This window comes from Plectropomus leopardus, chromosome 7 (assembly GCF_008729295.1).
Source record: "Plectropomus leopardus isolate mb chromosome 7, YSFRI_Pleo_2.0, whole genome shotgun sequence".
NCBI lineage: Eukaryota > Metazoa > Chordata > Actinopteri > Perciformes > Serranidae > Plectropomus > Plectropomus leopardus.
This window is the reverse complement of record NC_056469.1, coordinates 34,725,292-34,745,126: the sequence shown is the minus strand read 5'-3', so window position 1 is coordinate 34,745,126 and position 19,835 is coordinate 34,725,292. Positions and strand designations below refer to the sequence as shown.

Sequence of the window (19,835 nt, the reverse complement as noted above, 5' to 3'; positions counted from 1 at the left end):
CAATCACGACATAATAATTCAACTTAAGTTTGTCTTTCAATTGAACTTTATCTATTGGCTATTTCACGGTTTTACTCCTCTCTACATCATTATTTTTAACATATTTATTTATTTTTTTACTTTGTTTTATTTATTTACAGTTTGAGTATTTTACCTTTTATTCATTTACTTTCATTATTGCTATTATAATTGTATTTATTTATCTATTTATATCCTTCTTTTTCTAGGTTTTATCCTTCCTTTGGTGTTTCCTCACAGAGTCTTTTGATTTGTTTTGTTTGTTGTTTGCATGTTTTTTGTGAAAGACACAAAGTAAGAATGAATGTAAAGTACAGATATATTTCAGTTTGGGGATCAAATCATGGAACGGACTCAGTGATGAGTTGAAATTTTGTCGCTCTCTTGAGTTTTAAAAAAGCCTTAAAAAGGAAAATTATCACAAATTATAATGTAAAATAATTCAAGAATGATTTGTGCGTTAAATAAAACATGAAGGTTTAGAGTATTACAGGTTCTGTTTATAATCATTGTATGTCTTTAATGTTGCTGTTATTCTGGGTTTTTCTTTCCTTTTGGTCACTGAATGAAAAAACTGTGTGAAACAAACTGAACTCAAGTATTCGTTCATGTATTCGTTCATATATCGACTGATAACCCTGCAGCAGCTTCTCTGTGGTTGCAGGCTGAAACTCTTCAGGCTCTTCGTGGCTCAGAGTCGGAGCCGCTCACAGCTCGGCTCGTGTTTTTCTTCTCAGAGAAACTCAGGAACATCTCAGCTTTAATCAGAGTGTCACACTTCAAACGGGCTTTCACTTTAGTTGCATAGCAACAGAGAGTCTGTGCTCGCGGCTCCGTAAAAAGCTTCACACCAGAAAGCAGGAGAAACCCTCTTGGTGCAGATCGTAGTGGCGACTGAATGAAACAATTAGAAATTCATTTTGGACTCGACACCGAGAGTCAAAGCTGTTAGCGGGCGCTCCGGTCCTGACACTTCCTGTTTCTACTCGTTGAGATGACAGTTTCTCTCGTGTCGATTTGTGACCTTCTGCTCCCTCAAGGTGTCGAAACACAAAGTGAAGAATTTGGAGACGTCAGAGGGGTTGATGGGAAAATTCTTGTTGTTGTCAAACAGTGAAATGATTTGGAGGTTTTCTGCAGGTCTGATGATGCCGACTGAAAGTCCACAAAAAAAGCCGTAAACAGCATCCTGCAGCGCAGCCCGCTGCTGCAAAACCTCTGTTAGTTTAGAGGTGAAGAAGGTCTCCTGACAGGAACATTTATTACTATTATTATTACTATTACTATTATTATTATTATTATAACAGCCTGCAGCAGCCAGGGGAGTCAACACTTTTGTTTATCACATTTGAAATGTTTTTAATCTTGTCTAAGACCTTTTTTGACTTTTTAAGACCTGCAGAAACCCTGACATGTCCAGCGTCCCCTGATTCCGTCATCATTAGTGTTATTATGTCATGTAACTCCACTCCACTACATCTTAGAGGTAAATATTGTTTTTTTACTGCACTACAGTTTTCCTGCTCTTCCTGTCCAGTGAAACACGTGTGACTCCAGATGTGTTGATGCTGAATGTTCGAGATAAACTGAAGAGTTTCTTTATGTGTTGAGAAAATTCTCCTCCTTCTTTAACTAAATAAACTCTTTAAAATCCCTCTTGGATCAGCTGGAAAATGCAGCGTCACAAAGCTGAAAACTGCGGTAGATCAGGGAAACTCAGCTTGCTTTGCTTGGGGGCCACTTTTGAAAAATGACAGGATGTAACTCAGATTTTGGGAATCTTTACGAATTCAGGACTTTTCTAGGATTTCAGGACATTTCTCAGATTTTAGGACAAATCTAGGATTTTTGGACATTTCCAGTTTTTAGGACATCAGGGGCTCAGCTATGACCTCTGTTGAGGATGCTGGGGATCCATCACTTATTTTGATAAAAAAAAAGTTCTGTTTTGATGCCGTTTATGCATTCATGCAGCACTGAAAGTACAAAAACATTTCCCATTGTGAATGCATTTTATTTTTATTGCAAATGAGAAAATGGTTAGGGGTCAGATTTGGCTCAACTGGCTGTAAACTGAATATCACAACTGCATATTAAACAACCAGCAGGATATAAAGGAGTTAAAATGAGCACAAAATTAAACATCTACAACAGGAAAAGGATGCAGACACATGAATGCAGCGAGAATATTAAGCCGAATGCAGGACTTTTGCTGCTAACAGAGTGTTTTTACAGTTTGGTTTTGGCACTTCAGTAACAGATCTAAATGTTTCTTTCTCCACCGCTGAACATTTTGCAGCAGACTCTTTTGACTCGTTCTCACCTGCTGCTCAGATGAACTTGAGTCTGCAGAGTTCAGCGCACAGAAGCTGCTGCACAAAGTGAACGTCTGAGTGAAATAAATCAGATAAAACCACAAGGAGGAAACAGTTTGCACCTCTCTCAGTGGGCTGTCACTCTGCTTTATCACAGCAGCAGCGGGAGGCGTCACTCCTCCCTCTGACTCTCCGGCTTTAACATCACAATTAGACGATAACGGGGAGGCGGGGCTGATGATGGAGGGGGAGATGCAGACGTTTGGCTCAGTGTGTCCTCGGGGCCCCGTGTGTCTCTGGGAGTCGATGGCGGCCCGGCGGGAGTCTGTTTTCTGTCTTAGCAGGTGTTAAACAGTGACGGAGATGGATCTGTGTGTGCCGGTGGCTCTGTACAACTTTTGTTGTTTACTGGTGGGGGAGATCTGCCTTGAAGCTCCGCCCACACGCTGAGCAGAAGATTACAAACAGGAAGTGGAATAAATCAGCACCCCCACAAACACACACTTTTGACACAGCATAAAGAGGGATGTGAGGGTGTCAGCGGGGGGCAGGTGGGCGAAGAGACGCCGCAAAGTTTCAGAGCTTTGAGCGCAGCGATCGATCACTCAGCAGCAGATCACAGCAGCTCGCCGACGGACTGTTTATGATGAATTCACAGGACACCAGAGCTGAAAACACCCGTCTGTGGAGGGTTTTATAACGCAGCTCAAAGCCCATTAGGTGGGAAAAAAGTGGATATATCGATATTGATGTCAGTAATCGGCCAAACGGGTTGTTTTTTACCAGCATATCAGATATCGGCAAAAATCCCAATATCACGCACGTTAGTTTGTGATGAATGTGCCAGAGGGGGGCGATGAATGTCAGGAAAAGATACCGCAGCTGATTTTTAGGTCACATTCACACATTCGGTGCTGGAACACACTCAGCTACAGCACAGCTCGCCTTCCTAACAAGAGACAAAAAAGAGTTTTCCCCACAAACATCGCATTAACCCTTTGAAACCTGAGCAAATTGGCTTTTTTTTTGGAGGGCACACACATCCGAAGTTTCCGAAGTTTTTAGTTTTTTCGACAGTTTCCATAGCATCTTAAAAAATAAGGATTTTTCAAACCTACCAATTTCTTGTAATTTTCCAAACATATTTTCAAGAGGTCTGAACGTGGCACAGGAAAAGTGACGTTGATCCAGGCTCGACCATTTTCATCGACTGCAGCAAAAACTTCAAGCCAATCAACAGTCTTGTTCCCAGGGTGCTTTGCAGCGGCCTCGGCCGGCTCTCCTGTGTTCACTCAGCAGCTAAAAACAGAAAGTCCAGGTGCAAACAGGCCGACAGAGACGTCATCCATCAGCCTGAAGATTCATCAGCTGCGTCACACAGCTGCTCCGACCTCGGAGGACTCACCTCGCACAGACACCTCCGTGTGTCTTCACGCACAGCGAGATATTTGTGTCTTTACAGGACAAAATGTTTTATAATCGAGAGCAGAAAACAAGCACACAAGACTTCCTTCATACTGTGAATGAAATCCTCCCTGCTGTGTCACTGACCCGACTAAAAGGTTTTCTCTCTGCGTCGTTCTTTCCGTCACACTGAGTCTGTTTTTAACACCTGCAAAGCTCTTTGATAATGGAGTCTGAGTCACAGCGATCCTCAATAATTAACCTTCAACAGCAAAATAAGTTTCAACTCCGTCAGAGACGCTGAGAGGACTTCTTCTTCCTCGCTGTCACAACATTTTAACTCAGTCTGTAAATGCTTTAACAGACAAATGAAGCAGCGACGTTATTCATGAGCAAAAAGGATTAATTAAAGCTCAGTGAGAGAACAGAAGTTTAACCAAAAGAAGAAGAAAAAACAGACTTTTTAATGCTGATCAACACATGATCGAGATCATCGGCTGTTTGTTGTTGGACCACCTGGATCGGTGCTTAACCCCTGAAACCTGTATCGACCCGTAGCAGTTTCCTTGTGCTATGTTTAGCTGCCTTTCACAAGCTATCTAAGCTTTGAAACCTGAGCAAAACTGACTTAATTTCTTTCAAACGCACAAAGAGAAAGGCAATGAGAAACTCAGCAAGAGATGTCCCGCAAATTACATGAAATTAGAAAAAGCTGAAAAGAAAAAGACCTGAGAATTAGTTGTTTTTTTTAAAGAGGTAAATGTATAAATTCTAGGGTAAAATGTGCAGAAAACTATATCTATAATTGTTATAACCAAATATTTGAAATTATGTAGAAAAAAAATGTAAAGATTTTTTTTCCAATTTTTTTTTTTGAGCGCACATTCTCCAACACCGCACGTTTGTTTTTTGTTTTTTTCATTTTTTTTTATTTATGTATTTATCGCTCATTTTCAGGTTGTTGGGGTTTTTTAAAACATATTTCCTGTTAATTTTTGGGTCATGTCTTTAGTAGTTAAGTTACTGATTGCACTCTACCCATGTTTTTGAAAGAAGTCAACAGGTTTTATAGGTCCCTCAGGTTTTAAAGGGTTAATACGTGTTCATCGTGTTGCCTCCAAGTTCCCATTAAGTCCAGTGCATCCAGTGCTTTTCTACTGAAAAACTGCTTCAACTGTGAAACTTTGTGGTAATTTGATTAAACACAGCTTTATGAGCAATATCCATCATGGTCAGCACGAAGTTCGAAGCTCTCGAAACTTGATTTAGATTTTAATTACTTCACATACTGTTGGGGAGTAAATTTCTCCCTGAGAATCAATAAAGTCTCATCCTACAGCTGGAGCAGCCAGCTTAATTTTGGCTTTATTGGGCAAAAATCCCACAATACACTTTGGGCATATTGTAAATCGAGTGGTTTGAGAGAAAACTTTAGACTTCTGCACCTCCTCGTGGATCTGTTTTCAGTCTTTAGAAAATCTTTAGACCACAGGTCATTTCAGAGAGAGGGCGTTCCTATTGGCTGTTCTACAGATGAGCGTGCACGTCCCTTCAGATGGTCAAAGTCTGATTCGGTGGTGGAGAATCCTGCAGAGAAAGCTCCAGCATTGGCAAACGTAAAAAAACGTGTGTCCGTATCAGCGAAGTTTCAGAAATGGAGAGAAAATGTTGCAAATAGTTCAGCCCTCTGCTAACTGGAGCCAAAAACACAGCTGCAGCTTCAAGTTCATGTTTATGTAATTAATATTAATTAGAGCCTCGATTCACAGTGTTTCCTCCGCCTCACCCCTCGCTGCTACCGACCGCCTCACCAGGAGGAGAAGGGCTCCAGCGACTGACCCCAAATCAGCTGCCACTGCAGCATGAATCCAGCTCGGTACCTGGGCACCGGACAGCCCTGATCTCCCGCCGGATCGGCAATTTTTAAACAGATACACAGATTATGTAGCCTGTTCTCATTCCAAATACGTCCGCTCTGTCAGTGCTTTCGTACACGCGTGACACCAAAAGTCACCTTTTGGGTCCAACCGGAACGCACCTGACCGGCTTCAGATGAGAAAACACGCTCGGAAAAAAACAGTTATACGCCAGCCGACCGCCAGATGGCACCAGGCACGTGTGAAGAGTGTTACAAAAAATGTCTGATTGACTGATTGATTGATTGATTGATTGATTGATTTGACGGAGCTGAATTAAAATCAAACAAACTTCCAAACAGGAAACAGCTGATCTGATCTCAGCTGTTTTCATAATAAAACTTCCTCTGGTGGACTTTCACAGGTTGAAAGGTTGATGAAGGGACCTCTTTCATCGAGTTGTGATAAAATATAACAGACGCTGCTCCTCTGTCGTCATGGATACCGCATCTCGATGGACAGCCGGGGTCAGAAAGCTCCTAAATTCAGATCTGGATCTCATTGTTTCCTCTCTGCTCCTTCAAGCTTCACTTTTTGTTTTCATGATGAGTTTCAGAACCTGGAGGGTAAAAGATCTTTTCTTCACGTCTCAGAAGAACCTTTTTCACGAACAAAAACGCAAAGATGTACGAGCACACGCTGACACATTGAGTGGGGCATTGTGTCTAAATCTGGCAGAGGAGGAGAGACGGAGGGAGGAGGAGGAGAGACGGAGGGAAGAGGAGGAGGAGGAGGGTGAGACCTGTCAGATGGTGAAAGGGCAGAGACGATGACTCTGAACACCGACTCGCCATCTGTTTTCTGACAACACAAAGACTCTTTCTGTGCGCCGTCCTGCAGAGAGACAGAACACTCCCCTGCCTCAGTGCCCTTGAGCAACAAACTGCAGCTCCAACTGCTCAGTTAAAGTTCGTCTCCTAACCCTCGTTCACAGGAAACTCGCTGAAGTCTCAACGAGTCCGAAGTCAACATGAAGAAATAGTGCAAATCGTAATTTGTTTTAAAAATTACCAATAAATCTACTGATGACTCAACAATCAACTTTCTCCAGAGTTAGTGTAACCAATCAGTCATATCAGAAAACTGATCAAAAAGCAATCAGTCATCATAAGTTACATTACGCTAATGTGGTAAATAAAGTAGCTACATTACTTATTAAGTCTTTAAAAGGAAAAATTATCTGTAACCTTTTTTATTTCAAAAGTAATAATGACAACAACTGAAGACGACCCACAGCAGATCAGTTTCCTCTGTGCACACCAACACTGTCTGCGATATTACACTTATATGTCCTCGTATCTGCAACACACACACAAACACGCGCACACACACGCACACACACGCACACACACGCACACACACACACACACTTCAGTCCAGACAGAGAGGATGACATCATGTTTCTGCAGGTTTACAGGAGGAAGTCTTCACCTCCTCCATGTTCATCATGTCTCTGACTTCTCACCTGAGAGGACGAGTGAACACATGAGGGACACACACACACACACACACACACACACACACACACACACACACACACACACACACACACACACACACACACACACACACACACACACACACACACACACACACACACACACACACACACACACAAAAGAGACAGGGAGCAGTCTGTCTGTCTCTAACTGAAGCTTAAATCCTGTCGACTTTCATTTAGAGTCAAACAGCCAAAACACACCGAGTCTGTGTGTGTGTGTGTGTGTGTGTGTGTGTGTGTGTGTGTCTGTGTGTGTGTGTGTGTGTGTGTGTGTGTGTGTGAGAAACAGAGCGTGACAGAGAAAGGGTGTGTGTGTGTGTGTTTTACAGTCACCTGATGCTGTTGACACATTTTCAGACAGAAAAACAAACCATCAGGATCAAACCTTCATACCCAGACAGGTGGATTTAGAAACAATCCCTTCCCCACAGGGAGCCAATCACTGACCAACGTACCACCTGCATTAACATAACCAGCCTCACCAACCAATCACAGTGTCTCCCTGGGTTTAAACTGCAGAGCCAGTCCCCATGTCCGAGCCAACATGTTGCTTATTGCAAAACCAACAAACTGCTAAACTGCTAAACTCTCCAATCTGTGCAAAGTTAAATTCCACAACATCTCCCCCTCCTGCAGCTGTTGATTCTCAGCTGATAAAGATTCATGAGAAAATACAAAACAGTGGGACAGTTGACAACAACAAGCTCGTCACTGGGCGCAATAAAACTTTTGTGACATCCGTTCTCATCCAATTAGTCAAATATGGCCGCTTGGTCGATGCCGTTCACGTCTACATATGACATGTCAGGTGGTGTGTGGGTCCAACAACCCTCAGACTGTCATGCAGGGGTCCAATTCTCACTCCCTGCCTGAATGTGATGTTTTTTCTACACCTTACCATGTCCTCTTTCCCCTGCAACATAATGACATGCAGTGTAATCGCACCACGTGCTTGTGTTGACGTCACGGCAGCAGCATCCTGGAACGTCAACAGCAGACGCAGGAGGACGCACCGAGCATAAAATGTAGATGCGGACGTTCACTGACTAAGCAGTAACACTTTTGTTTTTGCAAGAAATCTACAGTTTGTTCTTGTTAATCTGTTCCAAAATAAACTTAAAGTGGTAAAACAACTCGTGTTTATGTTTGTTTCCTTGTGCAGCAAAAGCACGTCGTTTGGTTTAAGAGAAAAACTTCATGGTTTGGCTCAACATTTATGCAAGAGGCCAAAAGCATTTTCAGCATTGAAGAATGTGAAACTCCAATGTATATTATTATACTGTGTAGGTTTTTAAAGAGTTTATTTTGCTGATGGAGGAGGAGAATTTTCTCAGCACATAAAAAACACTTTATCCTTCACTTTATCACAAACATTCAACATCAACACATCTGGAGTTTTAGGAAAACTGACGTTGGAAAATGCTGTCAGACAAGGTTTACTTCTGAGGTTGAATGGAGTATGAGTAAAAAGTAGCATAAAATTGATTTACTCAGGAAAAGTACTTCATTAAATGTACTTAGTTACATTGAAGCACTGCTGTCAGCAGGCGTGTCACTGAAGCTGAATGTTTCAGAGCTGCAGGTTTCTCTGCTCAGTGTGACTCACTAAACTCGATCATCTGACCGAGGATTGGTCAGTGTAGCTGTGTGTGTGTGTGTGTGTGTGTGTGTGTGTGTGTGTGTGTGTGTGTGTGTGTGTAAAATTGACTTCACGGGTCGATGCTGCCATCTAGTGACTCTGAGCTGAACTGTCTGTTGGTCCCTGAAGCTTCAGAAAGAGAACCGGAGTCCCTACAGACATTCAGCGTTCACAGACAATCTTCACTCCCACAACGTCATGGCGACTCATATACGGACATTTTTTAATATTACTCACAGCTCTTCTCCGTCTGTAGCTTTGGTGTCCTGAACCAGGTAAACTGAACCAAAACTTCCCCGGCCCAGACTCTTCAGGATGCCGTATCGCTTAGCAACCAGGCCACTGCTGCCAGGGGGCGGGGCCTGGGCTGAGTCCACTTCCTGAAACCTGGGCATCATGTCCGCTCACCTGTGGACGAGGACAGGTGCACTGTGAGCTCAGACTCATCGTGGATCATCTGAGAGACACGCTGACACTACAACTACTACTAATAATACCAACAACAACAACAATAATGATAATGCTTCAGGTTTGACTGAAAACAGTGGCAAATGTTGGCATGAATAGAAAAATGTGTTTTATTTTTAAGTGAGAAGATAAAAAAGAGGAACAAAGGTGTTTTTCTGCGGTCCAGATTCAAAGCAAAAGAAAGAACAGATCAACATAAGATACAAACAATAAAATAAAAGGCAAGGTATAAACAAATGGTGCAATAACTTACAAAAAATGTAGTATAGTAGTGTAAATATACACAAAACAAAAAGTATATATATTTAAATGCAACACTTGTTTTTGCTCTCATATTTCACATGTTGAAGTTAAAGATTAAAGACTTTTTCATGAACTCAATAAATATATATCTCTCATATTTTGGTCATTCTCACTCTGGTGTGAGAGTGTGATCTGTGTTTCTGAATAAATTTTACAAACAATCCAGTCTGATCAGAGCGCGCTCCAGCACTCTGAGTATTTCTGCACATACCCTCAAATGTGCAGATTTTGCTCCTGACACTTTGCCACAGAGACTTTGAGGGAGCGTGCCGTTGTCATACTGGCTGCAAGAAAGCCCACCAAAGCTGTTCGTGAATTTAACGGTCATTTCACGACCAAAGGACGTCTCTCTCAATGTTGTTTCTGTAACTTTACTACCACACCCAACCGGCTCAGAGGATCCACATCAAGCATCACCTGCAACATCATCTCAGAGCAGCAACTTAACAGCTCATCCAACAGATTGTGCAACTGAAGAAATTCTGCAAAAACTGTCAGAAACACTCTCGAGAAAGCTCATCTGCTCATCGTCCTCAGCAGGATCTCAAGTTTGTCATTGTAACAGACTCGAGCTGACAGCTGCTCAAATCCCAGAGGAACCCTGTACCATCAAGAGCTAATGCCAACATTATGAACATAATGAGTCCCATGGTGGTGGTGGGGTTAGGGTACACGCTGGCATGAGCTGCAGAAAACAATCACAGGTACATTTACTGATGGCAGTTTACATGCACAGAAACACTATCCGCCACCATGACCTCACGACCTCGTGATGCTGCACGGCCCCATGTCGCAAAGGTGTGTGCACACATCCCAGTTCCTGCATGCAGACTCACCCGTCATGTCACCAGTTGAGCCTGTTTGTTCTGGATCATCATGATCCATTTCTGCAAACATCCAGCAACTTCACACAGCCACTGAAGAGCCGACAATCAACTACCTGATCAACTCTAAGTGAAGGAGCATAAGGAGAACGGTGTCACAGCAGATCCTGATTTGGAGTATTCGTGACCTAAAAATGCATTTCTGTAGCACTCGTCCGGTTAAAATCTGATAAATGTCTGTTTCTTCCACATCAAGCTGCATTTTTTAGAGTAGAATATTCCTGTGATCATCCCGGGACACACCTGTGTGCTAATCATGCGGTGTAATCAGTATCCTGATGTGCTCCACCTGGCAGCTGAGGGGAGGCTGCTGTGGCTCAGGGACGCAACAGGAGGCGGAGTCAAGTCAAGTCAGTTTTATCTATAGAGCCCATTATCACAAAACATGGTTTGCCTCAGAGGGCTTTACAGTGTACGACATCCCTCTGCCCTTAGACCCTCACATCACTGAGGAAAAACTCCTGAAAAAGAACCACTGTAACGGGGAAAAAAAAGGAAGAAACCTCAGGAAGAGCGGTAGAGGATGATGAGGGATCCCTCTTCCAGGACGGACAGACGAGCAATAGATGTCGTAAATAACAAATGAAATACAAATCATGGCAAAAAAGGAAAGAGAAAAGAGAGAGAGGGGAGAGAGGGGAGAGAGGGCACAGCAATAATAGAAACAGATGCATGTCATATTACAATAATGGTAGGTGTGAAATTAGTAATTGCTCTCTATGATGATGTTGAGAGAGATGATAACAGATGATGAAAACAGCAAGGCAAGATCACAGCATCGGCGCAACCAGGACCAGACCACGATCAGGGCGAGCGGGGGACACAGTATCAGTACAGCCACAGCACGAGCACAACCAAAGGCAGGATCACAGCATCAGCACAGTTATCACCACGGTCAGGCACAGTCAAGGTTACGGCCAGGATCCAGGGAAACTAGGAAACAAGGAGCAGGAACGCTCCCGAGAGGCAGCAGGATTAGCGTAGTGCAGTTCAACAGACCCAGGCTCTGTAATCGCGAGCCCCAGGCAGTGAGAGTACCACATGGCTATCACAGAGCTAAGCTAAGCTTGCACATGGCAATGCAGTTAAACAGACATGCATGATTTCTGATGGCAGCATTGAGAGAAGGAAAGGAGCTCAGCGTATCAGGGGAAGTCCCCCGGCAGGTTAAACCTATGTCAGCCTAACTATGGGCTGGTCCAGGCAGCCTGAGCCAGCCCTAATTATGAGCTTTATCAAAGAGGAAGGTCTTAAGTCTACCCTTAAAAGTTGAAACGGTGTCTGCCTCCCTGACCGAAAATGGAAGATGGTCCATAGGAGAGGAGCGTGGTAGCTGAAGGCTCTGGTTCCTAACCTACTTTTGGAAATTTTGGGAACCACAAGTAACCCTGCGTTTTCAGAGCGCAGTGATCTTGAGGGTTGGTAAGGAACTATGAGCTGTGACAGATAGGACGGAGCCTGAACATTTAGAGCTTTGTAAGTCAGGAGGAGGATTTTAAATTCAATCCTGGATTTCACAGGGAGCCAGTGCAGAGAAGCTAAAACAGGAGAAATATGATCCCTTTTCTTGCTTCCCGTTAAAACATGAGCAGCAGCGTTCTGCACCAGCTGGAGAGACCTAAGAGATTTGTTGGGGCAACCAAATAATAGGGAATTACAGTAATTATAGTCCAGTCTAGAGGTGACAAATGCATGTACTAATTTTTCAGCATCTGTTTGGGATAGGATATGTCTAATTTTTGCGATGTTACGCAGGTGAAAGAAAGCCGTCCTTGAAGTTTGTTTTATATGGGAGGCAAAGGATAAATCCTGGTCAAATAAAACTCCGAGGTTCCTTACAGTTGTGCTAGAGGCCAAGGTAATGCCATCTAGAGAAATTACATTGTTGGAAAAGGAGCTTCTGAGGTGTTTTGGGCCAAGAACAATAACTTCAGTTTTGTCTGAATTCAACATCAGGAAATTACGGCTCATCCAGGCTTTTACATCCTTAAGACATGTTTGAAGTCTAGATAGCTGATCAGTTTCATCTGGTTTCATAGATAGATATAATTGCGTATCATCAGCATAACAATGGAAATTTAAGGAATGTTTTCTAATTATGTTGCCTAGAGGAAGCATATATAAAGTGAAAAGGATTGGTCCAAGCACCGAACCTTGTGGCACTCCAAAGCAGACCTTTGTATGTGTGGAGGGTTGATCATTGATGTGAACAAATTGGGAACGATCTGATAAGTATGACTTAAACCAGGCTAGTGACGTTCCTTTAAGGCCAATTGAGGTTTCAAGTCTGTGCAGTAAGATTTGATGGTCAATGGTGTCAAATGCAGCACTGAGATCTAATAGGATTAAAACAGAGACCAGACCCGTGTCAGAAGCGATAAATAAGTCGTTATTAATTTTTACTGGTGCCGTCTCTGTGCTATGATGAACTCTGAAGCCTGACTGAAAGTCCTCGAATAAACTGTTGTCTTGGAGAAAGTCACAGAGCTGATGAGCAACCACTCTCTCAAGGATTTTAGAAATAAAGGGGAGATTAGATATCGGTCTATAGTTAGCTAAAATCTCAGGATGGAGAGTGGGCTTCTTTAGAAGAGGTTTAATGACAGCTACTTTAAAAGACTGGGGTACATAACCTGTTAATAAAGACGCGTTGATTATATCTAATAAAAAGTTGTCTAATAAAGGCAAAACTTCCTTAAGGAGCTTAGTTGGGATGGGGTCTAGCAGGCATGTTGATGGCTTAGATGCAGAAATCAAAGTATAGAGTTGATGAAGGTCAATGGGGGAGAAATGGTCCAGATAAATTTCAGGCCTTGCTGCCATATCCAGGCTATCTGAGTCCGGGGTCAGGTCAGTTGAGGGCAAGAGGTGATGGATTTTATCTCGAATAGTTATGATTTTATTATTAAAGAAATTCATAAAGTCGTCACTGCTGAGGGCCGAAGGAATACAGGCTCTATGGAGCTGAGACTCTGAGTCAACCTGGCTACAGTGTTGAAAAGAAACCTGGGATTGTTTTTGTTTTCCTCGATTAATGATGAATAATAGTTCGCTCTGGCATGGCGGAGAGCCTTCTTATACACTTTAACACTGTCCAGCCAGACTAAACGGGACTCTTCCAGTTTGGTCGAACGCTAATGTCTTTCAAATTTTCGCGATGTTTGTTTCAATTTGCGAATCTGGAGGTTAAACCACGGAGCTAATTTTCTTTGTTTCATTATTTTCTTCTTGAAGGGTGCAACAGTGTCGAGAGCTGATCGCAGTGAGCCAGTAGCATTATCGATGAGACAGTCAGTTTGAGAATGATTTAAGTTAGTAGTAGTGTGCTCAGTCGGGAGCAGGGAGGGAGAGGAGCAGGGAGGAGAGAGCAGGGAGGAGAGGAGCAGAGGGAGAGGAGCAGAGGGAGAGAGCAGGGAGGAGAGGAGCAGGGAGGAGAGGAGCAGAGGGAGAGGAGCAGAGGGAGAGGAGCAGGGAGGAGAGGAGCAGAGGGAGAGGAGCAGAGGGGAGGAGCAGGGAGGAGAGGAGCAGAGGGAGAGGAGGGAGGAGGAGAGAGAGAGAGGAGCAGAGGGAGAGGAGCAGGGAGGAGAGGAGCAGAGGGAGAGGAGCAGAGGGAGAGGAGCAGGGAGGAGAGGAGCAGGGAGGAGAGGAGCAGAGGGAGAGGAGGAGAGGAGAGAGAGGAGAGGAGCAGAGGAGAGAGGAGCAGAGGAGAGGAGCAGGGAGGAGAGGAGCAGGGAGGGAGGGAGAGGAGCAGGGAGGAGAGGAGCAGGGAGGAGAGGAGCAGAGGGAGAGAGCAGGGAGGAGAGGAGCAGGAGCAGAGGGAGGAGCAGAGGGAGAGGAGCAGGGAGGAGAGGAGCAGGGAGGAGAGGAGCAGAGGGAGAGGAGCAGGGAGGAGAGGAGCAGAGGGAGAGGCAGCAGAGGGAGAGGAGCAGGGAGGAGAGGAGCAGAGGGAGAGGAGCAGGGGGAGAGGAGCAGGGAGGAGAGGAGCAGAGGGAGAGGAGCAGGGAGGAGCCCTCGCTAACCAGAGCTAATGCTAACGAAGCTAACGGGCTAACAGTGAGCGGCTGTGAATACGCAGGAAAAGCCGCTGAGAGGAGACAGCTGTGAGAGATTCAGTAAAACTTGAGTGAGTTTTCAGTCACAGACAGATAAAAGCAGCCGCAGTCAGGAACAAGTTAGAAGATCAGCTGAGGATCGCTCGTAGGAGCAGCTCAGAGACGCTACCAGAGGCACAGACGAGAGACACCGGAAGTGATGTAACACGCTTACCCGCGGTACGTCACTGCAGGCAGGTCATCATCGGTCAGAGTCAGCGGGTCGATCCCTGACTCCTCATGTTGAAGTGTCCTTGCACATGACACTGACTTGCTGCCTTCACATGCTCCTCAGAGTCATCGTATTTACGAGTTACGAGCACGAACGGGCCTCCAAAGTTACGAGTGGGAAAATGGGGATTGCGATGACGCCTGCGCTGCTGAGTTGTGCTGTTTGTGTGACGTTTCAGGGCAGCAGAAATGGCACAAATCATGGAAACAATGTCAACAGTTGACAGTTTAAAAGATTTTTTCTCTTAGTCGCTCTCATTTACTTTTAGCTTTTTACTTTTTCAGTAAATGCATCTCATAGCTGGAGCAAGCAAACTTTTACCAAAACTAACATTAAAAACCTTATTTTAGAACAGGAGCTGCTGATTTGACGTCATACATGCATAAACATGGCGGGCAAAAGTCAATGTTTGGTCATCGTGTTTCTGCAGAAGCCCAGAAAGGACAAACCAAACACTGGCTCTAGATTTTCACATCGGCCACTGTAGTTAGAAACTGTGTCGTAAAAACACAGATTTTTTTTTTTTTTAACGTAAAACTGCTTTATTCCTGTTTTTTTTTACGGATACTTGTGCAGATAATTCAGCTCCCAGTACAAATCTGCAACTCACGGCCACTAAATCCCCCAAAATCTAAATCTTACACACTAGACCTTTAAACCTTTGGGAGAAAAGCTAAAGTATTGTAATTGCATGTGTTTTCAGTGTAAATATAGGTATTGTAAATAAATGTTAAGTGTAGAAAAGAAAAAAAAAAGTAAAGTTATGTAGGACATGAGTCTTATGAGCTTATTATTTGTTTCATCATTCAAATCTTGACCTCTCAACTGTCATATAAATAAAGCAGGGAAGAAAGTCCTCAAAAGTACCTCAAAGTTGGACTTTATGCAGTATTGAGTAATTTACGTTCCACCAGTCAGTGACAGCATCCACATGTCAAATAAAAAATAATCAAATGAGATAAAACAAAGATATGAGCGATTACATATATAAAAATGGGTTAATACAGTTAATCCCATCTCTATAGCTAGTTAACTCTACTGGATTTAATTTGAAAATGTTCATGTTCAGCAAAAATTACTCTTATTTTGAAGAGGTGACCGGATCCTAAGCTGTAATATTGCTCAATTATGTTTTCTAAGTGATGATTTTAATGAATTCAGTCGTTCATTAAACAGAAAGAAGAGAAAAAATCACGGAAACTTACCGTTAACTGCTCATGTATCAGCTGCTCGTGTCCGCTGATTTAAATGATTAAAGTGTTTGCGTGCGACAAAGAATAAAAGAAGAAAGACGCCGCGTCGTCTCGCGATAATAAGGTTTTAAACGAGCCAGTTTGTGTAAAATAAACAGGTGAGATCAGAAGTTTGTTTACCTGCAGCAGACTGCAGGGACCACTTCCGTGTTTGACCCCGTTTCCATGGATACCGAGTATCACATCTTTATTTACTTTCCTGTTTTTTTTTTTTCAGATTAACATATTTTTACATATTTGAATAGTTTATTTTGTTATTATTTTAGGCGCATTTGTTTCTATCATTGTTCTGTTTTTAATGTATGTCTCATTTGTTGCCGTTGTCACTCAGGTTTCTTCCACCAGGCGGTGATGTTTCCTCTCTTCTGATTCTTCTGCCTGCAAACCTGCAGACATCCAAACACCAGCAACAGCAGTGAAACCCTTAAAAGCACTTTTTACACACTTTTCATTTTACTCTGTGAATTTGCAGCTCAGCTCCTACAATAAGTCTAAAATACACTGTGGAAACTAAATAGTTACATTCAGACTGTTCAGGTCCAAAAATGCTCCATTGAAACCCATTCAAACTGACATTTTTGATCCCACAGCCATCAGAGCAGAAAAACAGGACTTGTATTATTTCTGGGTGTCATTCTGGGCTTTTGACTCTGAATTTGTCATTTTGACTATTTTCCACCTGATGAGGTCATTTTGACCATATTTGGCATATGGAGGAAATACATGCTATTTCCACTAGGTGACCTGTCACAGTCAATGTAGCTGCTGATCACTGACATATCCCAGACTGTCAGCAGCTACACTCACACACTGACATATCCCAGACTGTCAGCAGCTACACTCACACACTGTCCCAGACTGTCAGCAGCAAAAGAAGAAGGAGAAAAATCTACCTGGCATGCAGTATATTCACAGTAATTCTTTTATTGTGTTTTTTCACTTAAAAACATAGAGAAATCATGATAAATACCTGGCATTTAACAAAGTAAAATTTTGAAAATTAATGATTAGGATTGATGTTTGTTGAAAAAAATAACCTAATGAAAGTAAAAAAAAAAAATCATATTAATGTCTAAAATGTTTTAAACCTGTGTGGGTAATATTACAGCAGGCCTTAGGGGTTGAAGATGTACAATTTGACTCTTCAGTAATACTAATTTAATTTAAGTTGCTTAATTCTGAGCGTCTACACTCGCGCCAGCAGCTCAAAGAGTCTGTGCTTCGACACAATGAAGAGTCTGTAATAAAGCAGAATTATCCTTCATGAACAGACTTCAAAATAAACTCTTATCAGCTGTCATTGAAATTCATGTGAGTTGTTTTTAGGACTAAATTTTACCTTATTTAGTCACAAGGTCTTGTATCTGTGAACACGCTGAGTTCCCTCCTGCACATTCACATTGTATCAACATTATAATAAACCGTGCTGCAGCCATCCATCAGCAGCAGCTGCTGCATCCAGGAAATGCAGCGGCCTCCAGGGGGACGCGAGGCAGCCGTGACTCATACCTCCCCATCATGCCCTCCACTCCCTAAGCCAAACAAACACACATTTTCTCTCTGCAGTGTGTAGAGCCACTGTGTTCAGAGTGTAGAGCCTCAGTACTGGACTTTTTTTCTTTTTAGCCTCACCTGCTATGATCATTTAATACTTGATTAATTTAATACTTCTACGTTATCAGTCAGTCTATAAGACATCTGTGATAACAACAAACAGAGTTTAAAGTGTTTTTTCAAACCGTTTTAGTCCAAAAACACAGGGCAATTAAAAAAATTATCGCATAAAAGTTTTTATGCTCGCATGAGGTGATATTTTAGGCGATTCAAAGAAGCTTTTCTTGGTCACATGATGCTATGAACTATGACCTATGAACTGGCTCCCTCATGATGCAGCAGCAGCTACAAGAGCCGTTATCGTGAACTATCAGCTCCCAGAAATCCCTCCTACGTGGGAGCGGCCACGTATGAGGGGCTCGCCTTTCCATCATGGCTCCATAACACGCCTATAACATGCCTCCATCGGCTGCTGGATGCCTGAACGTGCTGCCGCAAGGTTCGTTCTCATGACTGAGACGGAAAATAACACAGAGGTCTTCTGTTTAAGTTCATTAAGTGGAACACTAAAGTAACCTAACTTTAAATATATTAACATAAAAATATTACAAATTTTCTTTATATTTTTCTTCTTATTTGATTTGGTTTGTTTTTTCTAATGATTCTCTCTCTTTCCTTTTTTTCCACTAACTTTTTGCCATTTTGTGGGATGGTTCATGCTGATTGCCTTTTTGCCATGTTTTGTAAAGAAATCAAAGTAATAAATTTGCTCAGGCGTCAAAGGTTTACATGCTTGTGAAAGGTGTCTGAACACAGCACAAGAAAATACATTTCGATCCAGGTTTCAAAGTGTTAAAGATGAACCACTAAAAACTCTGTTGTGATCTTAAATAAAATGTAAAAAGTGATAATCTTTCATCTTTCTGCAATCACATTAAATCCAACAGTCATTACATTTTACACATTTAAGACATTGTTTAACTGGATTTCAAACAAAAAACGTGGAGCTTTAAGCTTTTTCTTCTCTCTAAAAAAAATTAAATTCCTTATTCCTTTTTTAAGACCTCTTATTTAATGTGAAGATAGAAATGTTACCTGATCAGATCCAGGAGCGGTCACATGGCATTCCACAGGGATCAATCTTAGGACCTCTGCTCTTTCTAATATGTAAGTTATACAAATTTTAAAATTTTTACTCTATGCTGATGATTAAGATTTGTTTGTGAGTTCAAAATGTGTCTTTGGCATTTAGATGCACTACATTTAGTAGGCACTGAATCGATTTTAAGGGCTGAAAATAGAAAAAACTGTTCGACCCAGGTTTTTTTTATGTCATCTGCAGTGAAGCTACGGCAAAAGGCCAAACCACAGTAACCAAATTAGGGTGGCTTATTTAATCATTACACATTATATAACACACATTAGGATTATACATAACATTGCATCTGGTTATTTGTCGTTGTAAAAATTTAAATTAAAAAAAATAATGAATTTATTTGATCAAAGTTCTTCTCTGGATCTATTTTAGTTCAATTTTAACCTGATTAGGTGTGCTTTTTAAATCTGAGTTGGCAGTGGTTGGAATTTTAACAAACTTAAAACTACCGTGAGACAAAAACGGTGCAATGAGCCTTTAATTTACAACATGCAACAAATCACAACTTGTAGTTTAAACACACTTTTAAAAAATGTAGAAAAACAACACAAGTCATGTGAGCTCTTTGTGATGTGACTTATAATACTGTGGACATCTTTTCTTCTAAAACATAATTAAATCACGTCATTTCTCCACCCCACCAGCACAGACCTATCCTTTTTAAATGTGGTTCCATTATCTTCATTATTTTTTTCCTCATTGAAACCAAGGCGGCCCATTAGCTTGCAAATAGCAGGTTAATGGATCGATCTCAACAACAACAGAACATTAAGGCACTTTGGAGAAAAATCTAGACAATCTGAACTATCAGGGCGTCTGAGTCCACTGGGGTCTGTTCGTTTTTTTAACGACCACAATGGTGTTTTTTTTAATGTTTTAGCTCATAAGCTGGTGGTGCTGATCCAGAACCGAGAACTGACAACTCATGAATCACTTACATATCCATCACAAAATTCCTCACAGGAACAATACTGAAAATCACCACGTTATTGGCGATTCTCTGCACCATCGCCTACACACCTGGTGTTACACAATCTTCTGAACTGTTAGTGATAAAAATGAGGCCTATCTGAGTGTAAACTAACAAAAACTCACTCTGAC

At 42.2% G+C, this 19,835-nt stretch overlaps 1 protein-coding gene across 1 annotated transcript in view; it reads right to left on the bottom strand.

The window, feature by feature from the left end:
• The window catches only part of nek11 (NIMA-related kinase 11), a 69,890-nt gene extending 55,098 nt beyond the window's left edge, over nucleotides 1-14,792 (bottom strand). Inside the window, 2 exon segments of the mRNA XM_042490678.1 lie at nucleotides 9,031-9,201; nucleotides 14,715-14,792. Of these exon segments, the coding sequence (XP_042346612.1) occupies nucleotides 9,031-9,191 (161 nt within the window). The 5' untranslated portion in view covers nucleotides 9,192-9,201; nucleotides 14,715-14,792.
• Between the last annotated feature and the right edge of the window lie 5,043 nt (nucleotides 14,793-19,835).